This window comes from Equus asinus, chromosome 7 (genome assembly GCF_041296235.1).
Source record: "Equus asinus isolate D_3611 breed Donkey chromosome 7, EquAss-T2T_v2, whole genome shotgun sequence".
Taxonomy (NCBI): Eukaryota; Metazoa; Chordata; class Mammalia; order Perissodactyla; family Equidae; genus Equus; species Equus asinus.
The window spans coordinates 18,026,165-18,045,245 of record NC_091796.1 but is presented as its reverse complement, the minus strand read 5'-3'; the positions used below and the strand labels follow the sequence as shown (position 1 = coordinate 18,045,245).

General features: G+C 40.7%; 1 protein-coding gene across 14 annotated transcripts in view; it reads left to right on the top strand.

Annotated features, from left to right (window-relative positions):
• ZNF532 (zinc finger protein 532) overlaps positions 1-19,081 on the top strand; it is a 108,001-nt gene that overhangs the window by 63,918 nt on the left and 25,002 nt on the right. For 12 of the 14 annotated variants that reach the window (XM_044774806.2, XM_044774807.2, XM_070512943.1 and 9 more), the window contains 3 exons: positions 1,093-1,269; positions 7,158-7,320; positions 11,049-11,330. In XM_044774806.2, the coding sequence (XP_044630741.1) occupies positions 1,093-1,269; positions 7,158-7,320; positions 11,049-11,330 (622 nt within the window). Of the gene's footprint in view, positions 1-1,092; positions 1,270-7,157; positions 7,321-11,048; positions 11,331-13,541; positions 13,693-19,081 lie in introns of all 14 variants that reach the window. The other 2 variants (XR_011504386.1, XR_011504387.1) reach the window with 1 other exon arrangement.

Below are 19,081 nucleotides of genomic sequence, written 5' to 3'. Positions count from 1 at the left end.
TTTGAAAGCATCTGCATGTTGGAAGAGAGGCTCTAAGAATAGAAGTACCCTAGATTAACACAGAAGTCCTTGAACACCGCCTCCTGGAAGGTGGTCCCTGTGTGTAGTCTTCCTCCCCAGGGCAAATCTCACATTCACATCCAGGAACACATCTGTCAGCTGTTTGAAAAGTGCATCTCTAGAGTCTATGGAGAGACGACTCACAAAGAGTTTTCAGGTGTGACAAAGGACAACTAGGTCATCAAATGGATGGGTTATAAGTGTTGTTGGGAGTCCTCGCATGAGAAAGATGAGGTTGGGGAGAAATGCATCTTGAGTTTTAAAGTTTGTTTCTGTAGGACTAGATTTGAGCAAGGAATGAGCTAACGATCAAATTCTTAGAAATTCAAGAAGTAAAGAGGTTAGCTAGAGAGGCAGTTGATTTAGAGATGTTGATTTTTCAGAAGCTTATAATTCATGTCATTTCTTAAGTAAATATAAGTATACTTAATTTATTTTCCAGGAGATGCATACTCTAGGTGGTTGACCTTCTCTTCCCTATGGGCCCCCATAACTTCCAGATACATTAACTGCCTCAGTGTATACCAGGAAACAGTGGTCATGACTTTGGAGCTAGTACTCAGTTGTTCCTCTCCGCCCCTCTGTTGATGACATGTAGGATTAGATAGCGAAGATTTCTTCTACTGGAAATGCCATTGGGTATCGGGGATGGGTTGGAACCTCAGAATCCAGCATGCAGTCATCTTCTCCAAAGCCAGGAGTCATCGGGTCTTGCTGTGTTCCCAGTCTTGATGTGGCCCCCATGATCCACTTGTCTCTCCACGGTCTGGCATCTGGACATTCATTCCTAGAAACTTTAAAGATGCTCAAAAAACAGACCATTTGAGTTATTTTTCTTCCTCATGATCTTCCTTCTTAAATATATAAAAATAATCTAATCTGTTATAAATAGAAGACAAAAACATACTTCTGAAAAGCCACTAGAAACCCAAAAAGGCTGTTAATATGCGTTCACTTGACTCAAGTTTTACACAGTTAAGCTGCATGTTGAATGGTCTGGCGCTAACGACTGTGTGTTTGTTTTTCTAACAGATGCGTCCATTGCAACGTTGTGTACTCTGACGTGGCCGCGCTGAAGTCTCACATTCAAGGCTCTCACTGTGAAGTCTTCTACAAGTGTCCTATTTGTCCAATGGCGTTTAAGTCTGCCCCAAGCACACATTCCCATGCCTACACACAGCATCCTGGCATCAAGATAGGAGAACCAAAGTAAGTCCTACTGCCTTCTGACCTGGACTCCACCACTGTTTTAGGAATTTAGACGAGGTAGTAGCTCTGTGGAATAAACTTTAAGATAGGGAAAACTAAGCTGCTGTGCAGATTTTGATGCTCTTTGAAGTACAGCTCGTAGCTACCTAAAGCTTTCAGTTCTTTCCGAGTGAAGTCGTTGTCCCAAAAATGTCACTTCTTCTTTATGCTTTGGTTATCAGTTTTACTAAACAAGCGAATATTTACCAATTCTGTTTTTTTCTTAAGATGATTTTAACAAGCTCTAGGAAAACTGTAAAAAACTGTCATCTTTCAGTTTTTCCGTAGTTTCTATCTTATAGGATACACCTTCCACAGTAACATTCATAAAATGAAGTCAACTTAAAACACTGCTAACTGAATTTAACTTTGTAGCCAATATAAGGCCTTGATTAATAAAGGTAAATTTCATTTTTGTCTTAATCTTGCTCTTAAATGTGTCAAGTTTTGCATTGTTGAGTCTTTCCTAATGAAGTGGAACTCCAGCAGACGCTTAATGGGCTGCCTGCCCGCAACAGAGGCAGGTTAGCCAAGAGGAGGGAGTGTGGGCGCTGGAGTCAGAGTCCTGGCGCCCGCCACCCGCTGTGTGAACTTGGACCAGCACCTGCCCTGTCTCAACCTCTGTTTTCTCCCCTGTACAGTGAGGGTAATGCTTACGTCCTAGGCTTTTGTGAGGATAAGGGAGACGACATGTTTCAAGTGCGTAGCACGCAGTCTCTATTCTGGAGTTGGGAGGGTTCTGTAGCCTTCGTTCCTTACACGTTCCCTCCTGTCCTTGTGTACGTGTACACAGCACTGGGTTAGGTGCTCATGGGCTGTTCATTTTATTCCTGTATTATTTATGGGAATGTGGAATTTGATAATTATGTCAGGCCAGATTTGCTGCCTTAAATCTGTTGGTGTGTTTTTGCCCATAACTCCATCGTCAAGGAAGTGTCGGGGGAAGATATGCAGATATGCCATATTATGTATATCTGGCTTTTATTGTAGCATTTAGTTTTGGGGAAATGTTATTGTCTGAACAGTGTAGAAATGACCCTGCTTACTAAAAACTGATAAAATGGAATTTCCTTCTAATAGGACCTTCACTCTGATCTTTGTAGATACTCAAAATGAAACAGTACGATCAGGGCTCCATACACAACTTGGTGTCTTGACTCTGAAGACGGATGTTAGTGGATTTTAAACAGTCTTCAACATCTGTGGTAGTAAGGCTTCTGGACACTAACACAGTCTTTCCCCCCAGTGTATATAGTTTTTGATTTGGTTCTTTATTCAAATAAATAAAACTTTATAGACTGAAGTGTGTATGAAATCTGGAACAGTAGTTGTTATCTGGGAAGATAGGGCAGCAAATGATTAAAATAAGCTAAAACAATATTCTTCAAATTTGACTAACATATAAGGAAAAATCGTTCCAGTATTTTCTTAAAATTTTTTTAGTACAGTGGTTCCCTAACAAGTGCCAAGCCTAAAGATAGGCACCAACTACTGTATTTTAAACTATAAAACTATAACCAATTTTGAAATGAAATGCAACAAAACTCACAAACCTCGAGCTTTGTTAACAGCATTGGTTCAGGGTGATGACGGTGCTTGGCTGAATCGAGTCGTGTGCAGCCAGGCCGTGGCAGCAGGTGCTGCCCTGGGCTCTGTTGTGGGTCTCACCTGTGCTCATTAGAGTGCACCTTGAGAGCACCTTCCCTTGCCGCCTTTCTCTCCTGTAAATCCTTCCTTCCTGTCCGGGGCTGGAAGGCGTTTGGCCAACATTTGACCCAAAAGCTTTCTTTTGACGTGAAATCCATCTCCTTTCTTCCCAAAATAAATAAGTAGTGCCCTCTACCTTGGAACCTCAGGCACTGAAATCTCCTAGTAGTATTTGGTTAACACGTAATTATGTAAGTGATTTGCATTAATTTTTAAAGATCAGTATAAAAGTAATCCCCCCATCTTCCTTAGCAAACATAAGATTCTCTGAAAATAAATCTGTGAAGTCCTGCGGTCGCAGCACCTCAGTTCGGGAAGTGCAGGAGGTTTCTTGTCTTACAGACTGTTGTGTGGTGTTTATTAGGTACCAGGTACTCTTCTGGGGCTTTGTTTCTCGCTTTCCAGCGTGTGGTCACACGTGTTTCCCTGCTGTCTAAAAGGAAGCTTGGGACACACTTGAATCTTTTCTGGGTAATTCGAGATCATTTGGAATGTTCGTTACTGGATTTTATGGTAATGCAGTTTTATGTCTATTTTTATCTTTTCCTTGACATCTGATTAGCAGCAGTTTCTTTTGCTGCCTTCGGCTTCCTTTTATTTGCCACTTTGAATGTACTAAGTGGGGAAATGAGAACTCCAAAGTTAAGAATTGTATAAGAGAGTTTTTGGAGAGGTTCCTAAGAAATAAAACATGCGAAACATGTGCAGATGAAGCTGAATTTGAACCATGGCCCTGGGATTTCCACAACATCAAGCGAGTTCTCTGAAGTCTCTGAGTCTCAGTGTCCCATCTGTGAAGTGGCAGTAGTGTAAATTCACCTCAGGGAGGTGTGGGGTCGGATGATATCCAGGACGAGTTGATTCAGTCAGTGGTAATGGAGGAGGTTTGTGGCAGCAATTTCAGAACTTAGATGCCTTGATTCGTTTGTTTTTACATTTGTTTCAAGTGTAGCAGTCTGTTCTGGAGAGTTTTGGTTGCTGTAATTTGGACATAGTGTGGGTATTTGGTTTTAGCTTTCTATTTCTTCTTTTCTTCCTCCCCACCCCTTCTCTCCAGATCCTTTGTCCTGCTTTGTTACAGTCTAATGGCCCCGCTGTTCACTCAGTCTTACATACAGGATTAAGTCACACTTTTACGTTTGACTTTCAAAGCCCTTCACAACTACCACCCCTCCCCCTGCCATTCCCAGACCCCTGGGAATCCAGCCACACCGACTGTCTCCCTCTTCCCTCCCCGTGCTCTGCCGTGTGGACTCTGCTGTTGTGCAAACTGGTCTCACCGTCGTCAGTGCCTTCCCTCGTCTCTGCGTGGCTTTCTCCCTGTGGTTTATTTCTGTTGTCGTTGGAGAGTTTGCTCCATCTTCATGTCCTATCCCTGTCTGTGAGGTTCATGGCACCTTTATTTGGACTTGTTTTTTTTTTAACGTTAGTGCCAGTTTTTTTATTTTTAATAGTTTCTATTCTACAGAAAGGTTGGGAGAATACTCTCAAGAACTCTTGAATCCCCTTCACCCAGATTCCCCAGTTATTAGCATTTACTACTTTTGCTCCATCATTTCACTCGTGTGTGTGTGCACGTTCTCTCTGTCTTGTATTTAGGAATAATGGGGCATTGCGACGTAAGTATTTGAGTGTGTTCTGCCCCTCCTCCCAAAAAGGACAGTCATGTATATTACCATCATTTAGCCTCTCAATCAAGAAATGAGTGTTGATTACATATCTGTCCAATTCATAAACCCCATTAAAATTTCTTGAATTGTTGAGACCCAATGTCTTTTTTTTTCTTTCTTTCTTTCTAGTCCAAAATCCTATGTGGGAGCACATTTTGCGTTTAATTGTTCTGTCGCATCAGTGTTTTTATGCCTGGAACCATTGCTCAGTCTTTCTCCCTCTCCTGTCTTTGGCTGTCCACTAAAGGTTACAAGCATTTCATTCTGAGGCTGCCCCTCCCCCATCCGTCACTGCTTTCTCATAGCTGAACTCGGGACTCGTGCTCTTGGCAGGAATCTTCTCATCTTGTCACGTCAGGGGCATGCAATGCCTACCTGTCCTACTGGTGGTGATGTTAGCCTCCATCACCTGGTCAGGTTGGTGTCTGCCGGATTTCTCCACTGTAAAGTCACCGTTTCCCCCTTTATATTTGTGAGCAGCTTGTGGGGCGGTGTTCTGATATCACACCAACTGTTCCTCAGAAAAATGCCTGAGTAAATAGATTATCTCCTGTTTTATGCTTTCTTTGCTATTAAGTCGAAGACAAAAGATCAAAACAAACAGAACCCCTCCCTAAAGGAATGTAGCCTGAATAAAATGAGCCATGCTGTTTTTCGTGAAATAATTATTTCTGAAAATGTAAGAATAGAATCCTGAGACAATTCTTAGCCTGGCTGGTATTCTTAGTTCTTTTCTCGAGGCTATTCTTTTTCTTATTGCTATATGCTAATTATAGAAAAACCAGAAAACGTAGACAAGCAAAGCAATAAAGGATCCGTGTGTTATCATCCAGCAGAGATGATGACAGTTACATGCCTCTGTTTCTTTTCGACGCCCTTTGAAAAATGTGATCATGTCATACGTGCTCTCTCATTACCTGTTGTTTTAATTTTCATGAAAATCTTTCCATGTCATTGGTATATATCTGCAACATAACTTAAACATTTTTTTACATAGTTGTTCTTAACTATGTACATCACTGGGCATTTGGGCTATTTCCAACTCTAAGCTGTTTCAGACAGTGAGGAAATGAACATCTTTGTCGCACCGGGTAAAGTTGATGATGATGCCTCATTAGGGTACCACTTTGAGCTGATGATGAAGTCCTGTAAAGCCTTGTCTGGTCTTAAAAAATTACCTCCTGTCAAGGGTGCTTGCACTCTGTGCCAAAGTAACTAACATGTCAAGACCTTGTACAAACACGTGTCACTCACTCCAATTAAATTTATAAATCCTATGTAGAAAGAGGAAAAAAAGTTAAATCTGTGATTTTTGACTGAGAAATACGAAGTGAAGTTTGCCGGTTACGTGGAGTGCTCCCTCAAGAAGACCCTGAGATGACAGTTGGTTTCGAGAGGCAGTCTGTCCTTAGCTGCGGTGTGGAAATACCAGTGACACCTCATCTTTCCCTTTTCCATCTCTGACTTTCACCTGCAGTCAGTGTTTCCCTGCCATTCTCCTCAGCTGTTCACTAGGAGTCTTTGTGCCTGTTCTCCCAGTAGTTCAGAGGAGACGCAGGCGTCCACAGGGCCTCCTCTAAGACCAGGATGACCTCAGCAGTTGAGGAAAGGGTGACCTGCTGTGGGTAGATGTGCTCACAAGGACCCAGCAGACCCACTGGAGGCGACGGTCAGTGCCAGGGGAGTGTGCTGCTTTCGTCCTCCAGCCCACTCTTGCCTGAGCTTCGGTGGAAGGTGTTGATGGGTAGAAGACTCAGATCCTCTGAATTAACTTAGGGAGGCCGCTTGTAGTAACATAGTGGGAACAGAAGTGGTCTGTAGTGGACAGTGAATATTTTAAGCCATACGAAGCACAGTAGACATTCAGGTGTTGACGCGACAGTGGTGTTGATTTTCCTTTCGGTTTCTTTATTTCCGTGTATAATTGTTGACTGGTGTAGTAGGGCTTTCTATGTGAAAAGTAGGTCCAGGAACGTTGACATTCAAGTGGGAGGTTGCTACAAACTCTAAAAACTTGAAACAAGTAACAGCTTGTTCGGGCATTGGAGTTGAGTTGGGCCTGCTTAGTTCATTGGTCAAATTCTTTTTCAAGTTAGGGTACCACTATTGAGCTGTGTTCCTTGTCTGATCTTAAAAATACCTCCAAAAAAAAAATCAAAGATGCTTTTGCTCTATGTTAAAATCACTGTCGAGTAAAGACCTTGTAAAAACTTATATAGCTGTAGACCTGTGAGTAGGAAAATGGTCATTAATTTAGACTTATAAGCGAATATAGTTGAATGCATCTCTACCCAAACTGTTAAGATGGATCTGCACTTGAGTGATGCCAGCTGCCTTCAATAGTTTGTTTGAAAACTATGATGTTTGTGTGTTCTCACTGCTTCTGCTTGCTGAATCTTGAGATGTGAAGCAGCGGTTCCTTTGGCTTGAGAGATGAGGGCTGACTGACGTTTCCCTGCACTTCTGTTTTAGAATAATATATAAGTGTTCCATGTGCGACACTGTATTTACTCTGCAAACCCTGCTGTATCGCCACTTTGACCAACACATCGAAAACCAGAAGGTGTCTGTTTTCAAGTGTCCAGACTGTTCTCTTTTATATGCACAGAAGCAACTCATGATGGACCATATCAAGGTGTGTATGCATCTATTCTGTCCTTTAAATGAATTGCAGATCCATTCATTGGTCGTATATCAAGGATGAGCTGCAGATTACGATAAAGCGCCTGTGCTGTCGAGGGAGGGAGGGATGCTGGTTGTTGTTAAGGAGCAATTTACAACGTCCTGTCATCGTACGTTCACTTGACTGAGAGAGGCTTTTCATTCCTGAGTCCTGATCTGCATATCGTGAGAGATCAGTCGGTGCAAAGTAGCAAATGCGTGCCCTCATTTCAAAAGAATAATAAAGTATTAGGGCTCTTTTTTTCCTACACATGAAAATAATGCCCGTGCAGTTTATTTTTTGAGAACTTGGTGTTGTATAGGATTTAGAAATAGACAGGGACTCTGATGAATTATGTTAGTTCATATAAATATTGGTATATTTAGAAAAATGAAAGTTTCCCCCTTGAAATTATTTAAGCAGTTAAGTTTGCATTATAACTGATGCCCCTGGATCTCTTACTCTTTTTTTCCTGTGAGGGTTGCATGTAAATTGACAATGAAATGTCCAGGATACAGCACAGCTTCTGGCCCCTGTTGGGTGTTCAGTTATTGAAATGAATAAATGTCCAATTTAGACAACCCACTCTCCAGCCCCCAGAAGGAGCACCTAAATCTCTTTGCAGCCTTTCAAACTTACTGAGGACGGAGCTGAGTCCTAGTCTCCTAACTGTCCACTGTGATAGGTTAAGCAATTTTATTCCTGTGTCATTAGGAGATAATATCCATCAGCTCTCAGAGATTAAAGTGACATTTTTTAAAAAGAGAAACAACGGTCACAATATTATCATGAAATTGATCTCTGTTTCTCTTAGTTTTTCTCTTTTTAAGTGGATTACACAGAAAAGGTTTGTTGAAAGAGAAAATCAAGTCTCTAAATTATTCTGGTCTCATGTTAGTTAAATGAATGGATTATTAATCCTTGAAATGTCCTATGTTGAATGTGTGTGAGATCACTTAGTGTAACTGCCTATTGCAAAGGGCTTAACGTCCCAGCGGGTCTGCTCGTTCCAGGCCAGGTGAAGGCAGCTGCGGTGTGGCATTACCAGGGTGAATAAAGTGCATGGGAGATCTGTTTCATCATTCTCACTTTGTACAGTACAACAAAATCCTCTTAAGATATTTTAAAGGCTTTCACTAAAATTACAAAGTTACTTTGACAATAAGTATTTATTTAATGAGTGATCAGAACAAACTAAAAACTGTGAATAAAAACATAGGGAATTGGAATCAGACCCAAATATTTTAACATACTGTATATGGGGGGTTGAAAGAAAAGTTGCTCCTTAAGAGGCTTTTAAGGTATTTGCTTTCTGGAACTCATCTTTGCATCTGTAAGTGGGCTCCTCGACTTTGGTTAGGGTCTTCCTTGTGTTAATAGTGAATTTGGAGAAATAACAAGGTTCCAAGAAAGAGAGACTGAAGAGGACTGGTAAATCCTGTGGCCACAAGGAGGAAAGAATTGTTTTTATTCATCCGAACCTTGACAAGACTACATTGTATGAAAACAGTTATGTTCTTATTTCAATTATATTCTGTACCTTTTAAATATTATCCTGCATTTATGTGTTGGAGATGGGTAAGAGTAAAGATAAAGTTTCACGGGCACCCTGTTTTGTTTTTTTATTTTTAAGGTTTGTACCTCTCTCTTGTGAATTTATTTACATTAGGCAATGTAAACAAATATCTATGCTGTTCAGTTTTTCATGAGGAAGGAATTAAAGGAAAGTAGAACGGGGACAGTGTTTTTCCACATACATATTCATCTAAAGGTAGATCTTTATTTGCCCAGTTTAATCCAATCTGTATCGTTTCTTTGTTCTGCCAAAATATACATTTATTCACTATGTAGGACCCCTGTGCTCCATGTTGGTATTTACATTTAAAATAAACTTCCAAGTTAGTTGATCAAGTTATTTATTGTTACAGGACCTAAGGAAAAATCACTTCTAAAAGAATTAAGTTGTATTTCTTTTATTTAAAAAATGCTTTTGTTTTTAACAAATAATCCTACTTTTACTTACAGTGTGAAAATAAAATGAATAAATTAGAAATTCTCATTTTAGCACACATTCCATTTCTCTCTTTCATCATGGCAGAATTTTTTGCCACTTTTCTGTAATCTCTATAGCATGAAAGGTTGTCTTATAGAAGAATACCTTAATGCTTTATCCTCTCTTCAACTTTTTTATTAGTAAAAATGTATTTGCCTAGAAACTTAGGAAAAGTTTATTGGAAGATTTTGGGGGTTTTTTCCTTTGGGTTTTAAATGTTACAAATGTAAAAACTTGGCTTCTTTTTTGAAAAAGGCCATTTAAACACAGAAGCCTCTGTCCTGCATGGTGGAGAAGCAGCCAGTACCCAGTTTTTGGCTATCAGAGATCACATCTCGCCCTAGATTTTCTCTTTGCAATAGAACATTAGACATTCCGCTCAGGCCCTTTTTACAGACCAGTTTAACGATTGATTGTCTGGGTGGACCTTGCAACCTCTGCTCATGAGAAGATTATAGAACCCTTTTTTTGCCTCTGGGGTAAGACAGTATTGAAGAAGGTTGGCCAATTCGTGGTACTGTTCAGAGAAGACCTTCCCTTGAGAAAGTGTGTTGGGAGGATGCTGAAGGAACAGCTTCTTGCACACTCAGTGTGAGCTGAGATCTTCACAGTGTGAGTGTCTGTGACCCAGGAGACCTAGTTGTGCCAAAGCACGTTAGGAAACACATGCCATGCTGTGTCTTTCTTTGGCTTCAAGAACTCGGAGGCTAGCTGCAAGCCTGAATACCGAGAAGAGAAGGCCCCATTCAAAGACAAATCGTACATTAAGGCTCCAGAGACTTATTTGCTTCCTTTTTATTTTTGGTTTTTGGATTCCATGCTTCTAAAACACAAACAAAACAAAAACCAATATGAGCTGGTCTTTAGAATCAAATTACTCTAATTTTACCCCAGTAGAATTTTGAAATCCTGTGAGTTTAAGTTGAAGATAGCTTGTTGAAACTATTATGTTAATGATAATAAACAGCTGAGCAATTTAAAAAGGCTTTTTGAGTGTCTAACTGTTATGGTTCACAAATCTGGGTGCCAGTAAGAAGGGATGGTTTGGGATGGGGTGTAGGGAGATTAAAATTACAAACTACAAACCGCCCCCCCCAACCCAGCAAAACCCCAGACTGTTAGAAGTATTCCAGGAAGGTGAGAGGCATGAAAGGGAGGAAGAAGGTTTGCTGATAACACGGTGGTCTCAGGCGGTTGTTAAAGTTGGTTGGCTGAGGGTCTTGAGCACCTTGCAGTATGTTAGCCTGTTGAGACGTTTCCAGGTAGATGGGAACGTGAAACACTCTTCCCCAGAGATGGTCTGTTACAGAGAGGACTCGCTGTGGTACACTGGGGAGGACAGAGTGCCAGGAATAATTTGGATTCAATACAGAAGTTTTTCTTTAAAGAATTTTAAAATGGCACAAGCAAGTTTTTAAAAATTATTTGGAACTAGAAACATATCTAATAGCAATCGTAAAAGTTAATACTCCTCTATCCCTTTTTAAGTGTATATTTTATGTAGGTTTTCTTCTTAATATATTAAAAAATATTTCTGAATGAATACAAAATTGTATTGAAGTGTCGATAACGTATTAAGATAGTCCGCATGTGCTTTCTTTTAGTGGTGTGACTTGTGATAGATATTTCGTTTCTTTTTGTAACATAGTCTATGCATGGAACATTGAAGAGTATTGAAGGGCCTCCAAACTTGGGTATAAACTTGCCTTTGAGCATTAAGCCCACAACTCAAAATTCAGCAAATCAGAACAAAGAGGACACCAGATCCATGAACGGGAAAGAGAAATTGGAAAAGAAGTCTCCGTCTCCTGTGAAAAAATCACTGGAACCCAAGAAAGTGGCCAGCCCTGGGTGGACGTGTTGGGAGTGTGACCGCCTCTTCACACAGAGAGATGTTTACATTTCCCACGTGAGGAAGGAGCACGGAAAGGTAAGAGTGGAAACCACCCGCTTGGCGTTAAGGAGGAGCCCTGGACTGACGGGCCTCCAAGATGTGGGTACTTGGCTCGGCTCTGTCAGTCATTAGTAGAGTGACCTCGAAAATCACTCAGTGTCTCTGAGCCTCAGTTTCTTTGTCTATAAAATGGATGTTTCCAAGTCCTTCAGTCTTGTTCTGTGATGCTGCTAGTAATTGCCTTCACTTTGCTAATAATAGCCTTCATCCCAAAGCCTGCAGTGAGTCAGCCACCACAGTCCTGTTTACAGCTGAGGAAACCAAGAACAACGGTAAACCCAAGTTAGAAACGTTTCATGAGTCTGGTCCGGTGACGTAGTGGTTGAGTTTGTGCAGTCCACTTTGGCGGCCCTGGGTTCACTGGTTTGGATCCCAGGCGTGGACCTACACACCACTCATTAAGCCATGCTGTGGCAGCGCTCCACATACAAAATAGAGGAAGATGGGCACAAATGTTGGAAGAGGGCCAATCTTCCTCACTTAAAAAAAATAAAAAAGTTTGAATTTACTTCTTAGCCTTATGACAAATAAGGCAGAATGCAGGAGAGAAAGAAAGTGGATGTTTTGAAAACTGCTAGTGGCATGTCTATGGCTTAGGTGATTCTTCCTTGAGTTTGGTAGTGGGAAGAGGGGTCCTTATCCTTAAAACACCTGGAAGAAGCTCTGTAACTCAAAATCACTGAGAAATCTGCGTTGTCGTAATAAGCACACATCTCCAACTGATGAGTTTTTCAAAATGCTCATTAGACTTAATAAAACTAGCAAGGTTATTTTTCATATTATTCTGACTTTCTCAAAGTTGGTTTGTTCCGGTCAGCATCCAGAGAGAGTCTTCATTGCATTTGGGTGTTGTATAACTTAAGTCTCTCTTATTCTATATCAGCCTTCCCTTCATTTTATTTTATTTTTAATGTGCTATTGATGTGTTGAAAAAATGGGGTTATATATCCTGTAGATTGTCCCGTGAACTTCTGAATTTGTGTAATTGCTTCCTTTTGACATTGTTTGTTTCTCTTTATCCCATAATTCCTAGAAATTTGATTAGATTCAGATTGAATTTTTTTTAGATAAGAATACGTCATAGGTGCTATATTCTTTTTGTATCACACCCCGAGGCACTTAATACCGGTTTTTCCCACTTTTAGTGAGAGTAAGATTGATTAGTGGCTTCAGAGACACTATACTTTTAAAGAAACCATCTTAGGGGCCGGCCCCATGGCTGAGTGGTTAAGTTCACACGCTCCACTTCGGTGGCCTAGTGCTTCACCAGTTCCGATCCTGGGCATGGACGTGGCATTGCTCATCAGGCCATGCTGGGGCGGCGTCCCACATAGCACAACCAGAGACACTCACAGCTGGAATCTACAACTGTACTGGGGGGCTTTGGGGAGGAGAATTAAAAAAAGAGAAGATTGGCAACAGTTATTAGCTCAGGTGCCAATCTTTCAGAAAAAAGAAACCGTCTTATTGCTTTAACTTAAGCCAATAAAGCCGAATAGTTATCCTTGCGGAACCAGTGTAAAGATTGCATAGAAATTGGTTTGCAATTAGAATGTACTAGATCCTTGGAAAGTTTGTTACATTCAGTGTTTTAAGCATTACTTTGTAATCTCATTTATTTATGCTGTTTATTTGAGCTACTCGTGAAGCTAACATGTTTTGCCTTGCTACCATCCAAATAATATAAACTTGTCTTTGAGCATCAATCACAATGGTTACAAACTGCGGAAAGATGTTTTTATTATATTTGGTCTAACTATACTTAATTCAGTGTCTCTTCATGTAAAAATTAGTTATTTATAGAGTATATATATATATATATGGGTTTAGCAGCCCGTTGCTGATTTAATTATCTCAACTGCAGCATCCCCTTAATAGGCCATGGCAACTTAGAATATTTACTGTAAATGCTGCGTAGTTCTTAAGGGGCAACACTTGATAAATTTATTGTGTAAACATACTACAATAGTTCTCTCAGAGCCTGATGTGATTCTAGGAAAAGCCTTTTCTTGGCACCCAAACTGGATTTCACAAATGTTAAAACGGAGCAGATCTTAGTAATTATCTAGCATTCCAGTCCTTTCATTTCTTGTACATTTGAGATTTCTGTAATAGTCTTGGAACATTTCAGAATTCTTTCTTTTCATTTTTTTTTTTTAACTATTTTTCTCTTGCCTATCTGACAAGGATTGGATCTGGAATATACGATGAGGAGACAGCTCCAGGAGAGGTGACGGGATGAAATTTAACACCTAGACTGTTTGCTTCAGGACAGTATCGGGGAGCCTGCTCCGGACTGGAGGCGTGTGCAGGCGTGCTGTGCAGCGTGTATACTTAGGTTAGAGCAGTCGTTCATCACGGAGGAAACGTTTGGCTTAGTAGGATTTTAGGATTAGCTTTGAAGAAGTTGAGACTGCCTTTTGGAATGAGGCACATCGGATTAGGTTACAATTTCAATTCTGTTCGCTCAGCCTCCTGAAAGGGCTAAAAGGAGGTGGGGGAGGGAGGGAAAGAAATGTCTTTATAAGCTGGTGAAATGAAAAGAATGTTGAACTCGAGTCAGAAACCAACGTGTGAGTTCTCCCGTGCCGAATCAGGCAGGACCCTGCACTTCCAGACGTCCCGCCTGCAGACGTAGGTGCATCTACTCCATTCCTCTCTCCTGTCAGAATGCTCCCGTCCCCTCTCTTCCGTTTAAACCCCAAACTTCAAATCTCCTACCCTCCATCTTTCTTCTTCCGTTCAGGCAACCAAGCAAGCACCCCACCGTCTCCACTTTTCCACTCGCATTTCCTCCTCAACTGACCGCCCTTGATATTCAGCCTCACCTTGTAACCACACCCACTTCACTTGTGACCTCGTTGTTGAGTCCATTAGACTTTTTTCCATCTTTACCTTGATTGACCCCACTGCAGTATTTCACATGATTGGCAGTTCTTCCTAAAAGCATTTTCTACCCTAAGTGTTGAACGCCGCGCTCTCCTGTGTTTTCTCCTGGTTGCCAGAACATCCATCAGGTTTCTGTCCTGGAAACATTTAACACTCTCTCTGGGAAATTTCAATTACTCTCATAGCTTCACTTCTCATATATGTGTGCAAATTACTTTCAAATCTCAGCCTCCTACTGTGGTTTCTTGCCTGCGTTCCAGTCCCTGAAGTCCAACCACCTATCAAGTGTTTCAGCTTCTTGGATAATTGCCAGAAGCCGCAAGCCTGTCCAACGCCCCTCCCCCCAGGCTCCTGCATCAGAAGCTTGGTGTCCAGCTCGACTTGGTGATTCTTACTTCTGCCCAACCCTCTCCTCCATCTATCCATTTAATACCCTTTAGTCCACCCATTTATTTACCTTTGTTCAGGCAACTATCAGTTATTGCCTGGAATATTGTTCTCTGTGTAGCCAGAGAGGGTTTTCTCAAGTGCAGCTCTGATTGTGCAGAGTGTTGTGTCTCCGTTGCCCTCAGGGGTCCGGTGGCGTATGGGTCTCCTTTCACCTCCCCGTTTCTCTCGCCGGCTCTCTCATGGTGCAACCAGACAAACTCAGCTACGTTAAGTGCCTTACCCGTGCTTTGCTCTTTCACCCCTGGGGCTTTTCAGGTGATGTCCCATTAGCTTGAAAGGCGGCACCTTTTTGGTGACTGCCTTCTCTTAGTTCTTTGGGTCTCAGCTTGGATGTGACCTCATCTGGAAAGCTTTTCTTGGTCCCCTTGGACGGAATCAGTCCTCTTCCACAGCAGCATGTACTGCCTTTATCCTGACCCTTGGCGCTGTGTGAAGGATGCCTCCAGTCTCTCTCATCAGACATTTTATGCTTTTCTTCCTCCCTTCAGCTCTCATCCAGAGAGTGTCTGGGGGCTTGTTTCCCCAGCTCCTGGTAAGCCGATAAATATTTGTTGAAGGAATGAATCATGAATATGTGCTGATTTGGAGGACCTAACCACTTGTAACCTTAACTTCCTCTTCTGTAAAATGGGAGTAATACGTGCTCTAGTGACCACACAGTGTCCTGTGTTGTTGGTACCTACAGGGAACTGTATGTGAGGTGACGTGCAGCCTCCAAGCCCTGTGGGCTTGAGATGAGACAGAAATATGAAATTGTAAGGGATTTGAAATTGTATTTGGCTGAATGCCTCAGGAGAGAATAATTGCTTACTTCCACCAGGCCAGAAGTGATTGGAAAAGTCTGATTTTGGTGGATTACCCGGTGAAATGCTGCTGTGCAGTGTGACATTATGACAGTAAATGTTGTGAACCAGTGAACTGTGAAGCTATACTTCATTTCAATACTGTAATCATGCCTTAAAAACAAATATATATGTGTATAGAATAAGTGAGGGAATAAACGCATTCTGCCAACCACAGGACAGCAGTTACCTTAGTGTTATTTATAACCAGTACAATTATTATTTTGGCAGAGTTTGGAGAAAATATTTTAGGAGTAAATCCAACTGGCATAAATTAAAATTTATGTCAAGCTCGTTCACTGCTACTTTTTTTAGATGGCCTTTTTTGGCTTCAATAATTGTTTCTGACCTTTCTTCCTGTCCTCAGTTCTCATCTAAAAAATCGTTACTAAGAGAAGTATTTTGTATGGAGTTCCATGTTGAAGATATTCAGTAGTTTTGTTTTCAAGATTCAAAAACCTAGTTCCAGCCATGCTAGTTATTCAGTAGCCAGCTGCTTTATCTCTTTAATGCATATATATGTTTTTTACTAATACTAATCCAGTATCCATTTTCAGTGGTTTTTAATTTTTTCAATAATTTGTTATAATCTGATATTAAGTCAAATAATTTACAAAATTTTGACAAATATTCAGTAAAAGTTTATTAAAAATATAATTATTCAAAACCCTACAATCTGCTGAACGTTACTTTAGCCATTTAAAAAAAAATAGTTAAAGCAGCCATATTTTAAAAAGTGGTTGTTATAGATATTCTATACAAAGAAACCGGTAAAAAATTGATCACTTCCTGAAGTTGGTGTCACTGCTCTGTTATGAGCAGGTTCTGGCTGTCCTTTGAAATCACACACTCTTCGAGGATAGGTTCTGTGTCTGTGGGTTATTTTATCTCCCGTGGTGTGTAGCACTGTGCCCTGCACGGTGTCTTTGGAGTCACCGATTGGAGCAGGTCTCCTCAGATCGTCACTTGCACTTACGGAAAGGGCCCTTGTGAGTCCTGAATACATAGGGGCTGAAGTCTAGGTTCGGGCGTTAAATAGTTTTCTGACCACAGGAATCCTTTTACCTTCCCAGTCTCCATGTTCTCAACCGTGAAGTCAGGAAGATGAGCTTGTCAGTATCGTTAACCTGATGATCTCCTGCGAGCTATGAGCCCTTCCCTAGACAGACAGACAAATACACAGACTTTTATATACGATTTTAGGAGTCACCCACCTCCTGATGTTCTTCCTTGGTTGCTCTAGGGGTTATCCATGAACCTCAAATTAGGATCCCCTCGGCAAGATAATACCTGAGGTCATTCTTACAGATCAGACGTTCTGCAGTTATGTGATCTGATGGTAAATAAAAAAGTAAAAGTTGCCTGTACTTGTTCAAATCTTGAGAACTACAAGGTGATCTATGATAATTGTTTGTAGTCATTTGCTCGTTTGCTGCCTGATATTCCTACACATCAAGAAATCATTACTGAACTTTTTATACAGAAAGATCATAAAGCAGAGAAGATTTTACTTAATTATGGAGCTCAAATGCCATCCAGACGAACCCTACAAGACCTTTTGAGATTCTTCCTGGGTATAGATGTGGTCCAGTTCCTGTCTACAAGTTGGGAGAAGCCTGGGGTTTTGGAGCCTGGCAGACCTGGGTTTGAATTTTGGTACCATCACCTACTAGCAGTGTGGCTTTGTGAGGAATAACCTTCCAGCTTTATTTTACTTAGGTTTAGAATGGAAATAATAATAATGTTCACCAGTTGGGTTCTTTTGAACATTAAATAAGAGGCTATGTATATAGCACAGTACATAGCAGACATTGGTCTCTGTTTCCCCTCTGTGTCCTAGAGTTTTAAAAATTAAATTTTGCTTTAAAAAAGCTCACCAAAATAAAAGGTTCTTGTTATATAGACATTATAAGTCACAACATATGAATATGTATTTTTCATTTTCATTTTGAAGTGATTTTAGACTTACAGAAAAATTGGAGAAATAGTGTGGAGTTATATATACCCTCCACCCTACTTCGTAATGTGGACATCTTACATAACCATGGGGCGTGGTCAAAACTGGGGCATTAACAGTGATACAGTACTATTAACAGATCTTCGGCCTTTAGAATAATTTAACCGGTTGTCCCACTAATGTCCCTTTTCTAGTCTCACACTCAATCTAGGATCCCACTTTGCATTCACTTGTCATGCCTTCTTAGTCTCCTCCAATCTGTATGACAGTTTCCCAGTCTTTGTCTTTCGTGATGTTAACGCTTTTGAAGATTATTGGTTATTTGGTAGAATGTCCTGCAGTTAGGATTTGTCTGAGGTTTCCTCATGATTCGATTCAGGTTATTCATTTTTGGTAGGGATATCACAGAAGAGATGTTATGCCCTTCCCAGTGCATCATATCAGGAGGTACATGATGTTAACGTGACTCCTTCTTGGTGATGTTAATCTGGAATACTTGGTTGAGGTGGCATCTGCCAGGTTTCTCCACTGTGGATTGCTATTTTCCCTTTGTAACTGTGTCTTGTGGGGAGATGCTTTGAGACTGCAAATGATCCTACTTCTCATCACAATTTTACCCACCAATTTGAACATCCGTTCTTTACTCTTGCCTGCAGCAGTTATTACTGTAGTATTTGCTTAATGGTGACTTTCTGCTTCCCTTACTTCTTTTACATTTATTAATTGGAACTCATTGTAAGGATGAGCTCAGTTTTTTATTTAGAGTTAAATGGACTTATGAATATTTATCCAGTGAGTTAGAACCCATGACTATTGTTATTCATTTTTTTGCTCAATTTGTCCTAGATTTGGCCTTTGGGAGCCCCTTTAAGTGGATGCTTGTTTCCTTTCAACATACCCCATTTTTGAGCACTTCCTTGCTTTCTGGTGTCACACTTTGCTCCTGGGTCATCTTGTATTTTCCCTGCCCCCAGACCTGCAATTAGCCGTTTCTCCAAGGTGTCTGATTCCTTTTATTGAGAATGATAGAAAACGTATATTTTTAAGAGACTCTCTGTATATGTATTTTGATTATGACTTAGCATGGGAAACTTTAATTGGGAAAATAGAATGTGGGTGGAAAAAAGCAACAAGGCTCAAAGTGGCTTCTCAGTTATCTAGTGTGAGGTAATGATGTATTTGGCAATTAATATATTTTTTATTACATGCTTTTGGGATTAGAATAAGCCAAAGCTTGTGAAATCTATCCAGTTTTTGCAGGGAATATTCAGGAGATGTTTTCCAAAATATGAAGGAAAAGGATACGCACAGGCAGGTGTTTTCAGGAAAATTATGTACTGCGTAATGTTTACAGTTGACCAAGAGAAAGCGAAAATACTCAGCTCCTATTTTACTTCTCCAAGGAAAGTGAAACCAACATCACTAAGGGGGAATGGATGCCCAAGAAAGAGGGCAAGTCCCTAAGAAAGGGTCTAGCTCGTGTAAATAAGTTCCCTTTCCGTCTTTACATGGGGCTAAAGGAGCTTGCAGGTATATTAATCCTGGAAAATGAGGTGCGACCCAATATTCTACTTGTCTAAAAGGAGAAA